General features: G+C 30.3%; 1 protein-coding gene across 1 annotated transcript; it reads left to right on the top strand.

The window, feature by feature from the left end:
• The first annotated feature begins 6 nt into the window (after nt 1-6).
• On the top strand, nt 7-3,367 carry LOC112457691. The gene is made up of 9 exons (XM_025020904.1): nt 7-11; nt 118-485; nt 618-950; nt 1,057-1,321; nt 1,417-1,844; nt 1,953-2,183; nt 2,269-2,744; nt 2,876-2,987; nt 3,056-3,367. Exons 2-9 carry the CDS (start codon nt 177-179, stop codon nt 3,209-3,211), a joined length of 2,310 nt encoding a protein of 769 aa, XP_024876672.1. The 5' UTR covers nt 7-11; nt 118-176; the 3' UTR covers nt 3,212-3,367.
• The last annotated feature ends 792 nt before the right edge of the window (nt 3,368-4,159 follow it).

The following is a 4,159-nucleotide window of genomic DNA, read 5'->3' as shown; positions in this document are numbered from 1 at the left end:
TAATACTTCATGTAAGTATCTTGTATTATTGAGTGATTATTAATTTAATGACAAAGAGAATTGTAAACACATGTAATATTGAAAAATAAATTAACTTCTCCTTTTTTTAATATGCAGGTAAAAATATATTGATATTAAGAGCAACAGTAGAATTGCTTATTACACTTTTCGAAGGTATGCAGGTTTTCGAATATACCAGAACATTAGCCGCTCATGAGAAATTCGTCAACGGCCTAGATGAAATTGGGAATGCACTATCGCTGTTGATAAACAAGGCATTGTGTTTAAGTCATAACAAAACCGTTATCATAATACTGCTGAGTGCAGTGCAATCGTTGAGCGAAATACAGAATATGTTCAAATATTACATACTGAAAGATGCTACCGTTACAAAGAAGCTGCCGTTTCCGATTCTGGATGATCCTTGGCAACAATTAATTCAAAGGATTACCAATTTCGGAGAAGACAATTGCAAGAACACCATGGTATCTTTAGAAATTATATTTATTTGAAAAAACAAATTATATTTTTGTCAAAATGTGGTCAATTTTGAAAATGGAATGTTTTTCAACACTCTTGCAAGAACTTACCCTTATATTTCTATATCAAAATTTCAGAATAAACTTATTTTACATCGATTGAAACTAGGTATATCAGATAAACCTATTAAACTTCATGGGTTAATAGGTGGCCTTGAGTATTCCTGGAGTGCTATTTTAAAACATGACACAGATATGCTTTCCTTGTTACATGACAAAGAGATATCGAAAGTGACGAATTTATTGTTGGCTGATATAACATCGAGCGAACAGAATTTTCGTGAATGGCTCAACATATTAGATAAAGAATGCCTTCAAGAAAATAGACGCTTTGTAATGTGTCTCTTAAGCCATATTCTTGTCCAAATTGGACAAAGTTTTTCATTAACTATTACCGAATACATTAACGTTGTAAGTAACACTGCATAATTTAATACTGTCAAAAATTTTTTAATATTCTAATCATTATAAAGCAATCCCTGGTTTTCATACCCTAATTATTCTAATAAAATTTTAGAAGCTGTTGATGGAGAACGGGCATAATGATAAATTATTAGAAGTCTTACAAGTTCTAAAAGAACAGATATTACAGGAACAATGGACGCAAGCGGCAAATACAATTTCTTTTAATATTGATTTATATTTAGAAATATTCCTTCATTTACCGACTATATATTTCAGCCCTAATGTGAGAATGTTAATATTCCTGATCGTGTATTCCATTAGTACAAAATATGAAAAAAATGACAAAGTATTAGCGTTATGCAACATGATATTTTCAGGTAATTTAATTTTTGTATGTTTGACCTCAATTTTGTAATCACTATTTTCACTAAGAAATTTTCAATAAAAACATATAATAAAAATATTTTTCTAGATTTACTCGAGAAAACCGGAATCGATATATTGCAATATATAGAACCAAAAATATTGATAAACCAATTAGCGCACACACAGCAAAATAAAGCATTTTCAAGAGCTTGCGAGTTCTCTCTTCGGAATGTGAAAACATATGTTACTTTAAAGAATCTCGTAAAAAGTTATGCTCAATGCAAAGAAGCTATGTGCATTATTTTGGAATGTATGGAAGTAGTCAAACCAAAGTTGGATACTGAACAAAAAGTCATTTTCAGAAAGGCAGAGAAAAAATTAGCCAAAGCTATTTTAAAGATGTTACCTGAAGACATAAACGACCCTTTTGATGTGAAATGTTTAACAGCAGTGTTAAAGGTAACTGTTAAAACTGGAAAAGTCACTGATACTTTAAAAAGATTCACTGAATTAACTCTCAAAAATATATTTACGGTAAGTAATATGGAAGGAATTATATTTCCTTATATGTGATAATTTTGCCATTCAGACATTAAACTTATGGAGAACATTCAAACGATTAAAATAAATTTTTTGTTACAGGCAAGAGAAAATTCAAGCAGTACAAATAATAGTAAATTGTTGCAACAAAGTGTACAATTGTCTATCATTGTTTTACAACATCGCAAAATGTTTGAAATCCAAGATACGATTATCAGAAACTTATGGTTTGTAATGTTAAAGCATCCTTGCAAGAATTTAATCGAACTTTTATTAGCATCTACCAGATTAGAAGAATTTCACGAGCTTTTAAGACGGTTACACGATCAGACGGTAATATTCTCATTAATATATTTCTTATTTATATAGCAGTTAATAATATTTGTGCATATTTATAATTTAATTTTTATTTGTGTAGATCAATAGCTTGTCGCAGAAAGATGAATCAGTATGGATAAATCTGTTTATCATTTGGAGCAGTATAATGAAAATAGACATGAATGTTAAACGTAATAAAGTACGTTTGGGTGCGATCAATAATCTGATCAAAACTGTGTTAATGTTGGATATCCCACACGAATATTGGTCAGGATTGTTGTGTTTATCTCACGATGTAATCAGTGCCAAACACTTGCTTATTCCCGACATTACGGTCGATCTTATTACGCTGATCAGTTTAAAGTCGCTCGACGAAGCGAATATATTGTCGTGCAAAGATGTGCTCGCTATATGCAGAACATTGATAAAAGCCAAAACAAACTTGATAATAGACAGGCTACCTAATTTATTGCTGTTGTATAGACATATAATAAATATCGTTGTCCTTGCATCGAAAAATGTAGCCGATAAATTCGACGAGCATCGATTTAGATGTTTCGCACTCGATATCACAAAGTAAGTTTAATTAATTAGAAAATATTTTAATGTTACATGCAAATAGTGTTGACGTGCTCGAGAGTATTTTGGTGAAATTTACTCATTGATAAAATTGATTTGATAAGAAAGTCATAGATATTTTCTCTTAGATTTACAACCATGCTGGTAAAATTGAAGAAAGACATGATCCGGCTAAGTCCGTATGTGATCGCTGATCTCTTGCAATTGATTGTGGAAGGCACTATACCATCCTACATCAAGGTAATATCTTTACTTCCATCATTATCCTATTAGATTGTTCTTAATCCCTTTTATTATTTATGTTGCAGATGGCTTTACACGAATCTCTATGTCAATTAATTAGCATCTGTGATCAGCATGGACTTGCATTTTTATCCCGTACATTACCAGCATCGTTGCAGGAAGTCTTCAAAGTACAATTAAATACGTTCAAAAAGTTTTATAAATACTCTGGCAAAATTTAAGTGTCTCACTTCCTTGATTGAATTTAATTGTACGAACCTCTGACCTTTCTCTTTTCTGAAAGGTAAAATTAACAGATTACAAAGAGAGAAACACACATTGTATAAATCTAATTGTACAACTATTATATGTATGTACATATATATATATAAATATTTTCTGGATAAAAAATGTATGTAAAAAAGATATGTTTTAACAAATTATTTTATATATTTCCTACAATTCAATTAAAATAATTGTATAGATGTAATTGTATAGACAATGATAATTTTAACTAATAAAATAATTATTGTATTTTTATAAAATTTATATAACAAACATTATTTATTGTTTGTTCTTTGCACGTTCAAAATTTGCTATAAAGCGATTCGAAGCAAAATTCTTTGTGATAAAATACAAATAAGGTCATCATGTGCACTGGAAACTGCACATGTATGTATATGTATGGGTAAAAACCAGAGTGTGGTGTAAGTCAAATTTTTAAAAATATTTTCTCGTGTGCATAGATCCAATCTGTATAATATATAAATTGCATCTATGCACACGAGAAAATGTTTTTAAAAATTTGATTTACACCACTCTGGTTTTTACCCTTCCATTCCATATCTGGTGTATAACGTCGTTTGTGGTCGTCTGCGACGTAGGATCCAATATGAGAATTAGAGTACCACGAGGAATAACCAAGGATCAGATTTATGTCGTAATCTTTTTAGGAGTGACAACCGGTATTTACGGTTGGAGGGGTCTATTGCAGGATTATATGAAAGAACGTGAAAAGGAACTGCAGTTAAATGATGAGGTAATAAAGCAAATTGCTCCAAAAATTGGCTCTATAACCTATACATCGATTATATCAATCAAATAATTTTTCGTGATTATGTGATGACATTTGGTTATATTTAGCCATATTTAGCGCTTACAATGCTCAATATATATATTAGTAATATTAT

Source organism: Temnothorax curvispinosus, unplaced genomic scaffold (genome assembly GCF_003070985.1).
Source record: "Temnothorax curvispinosus isolate PA1 unplaced genomic scaffold, ASM307098v1 QBEX01000110.1, whole genome shotgun sequence".
NCBI classification, from domain to species: Eukaryota; Metazoa; Arthropoda; class Insecta; order Hymenoptera; family Formicidae; genus Temnothorax; species Temnothorax curvispinosus.
This window is presented reverse-complemented; position numbering and strand designations above follow the sequence as displayed.

Bases quoted from the DNA above. Each gene is read 5' to 3' on its own strand.
- LOC112457691 (XM_025020904.1), top strand. From the start codon at position 177: ATGCAGGTTTTCGAATATACCAGAACATTAGCCGCTCATGAGAAATTC. The intron at 951-1,056 runs GTAAGTAACACT...ATAAAATTTTAG, and splicing joins TTACCGAATACATTAACGTT to AAGCTGTTGATGGAGAACGG. The intron at 2,988-3,055 runs GTAATATCTTTA...TTTATGTTGCAG, and splicing joins CTATACCATCCTACATCAAG to ATGGCTTTACACGAATCTCT.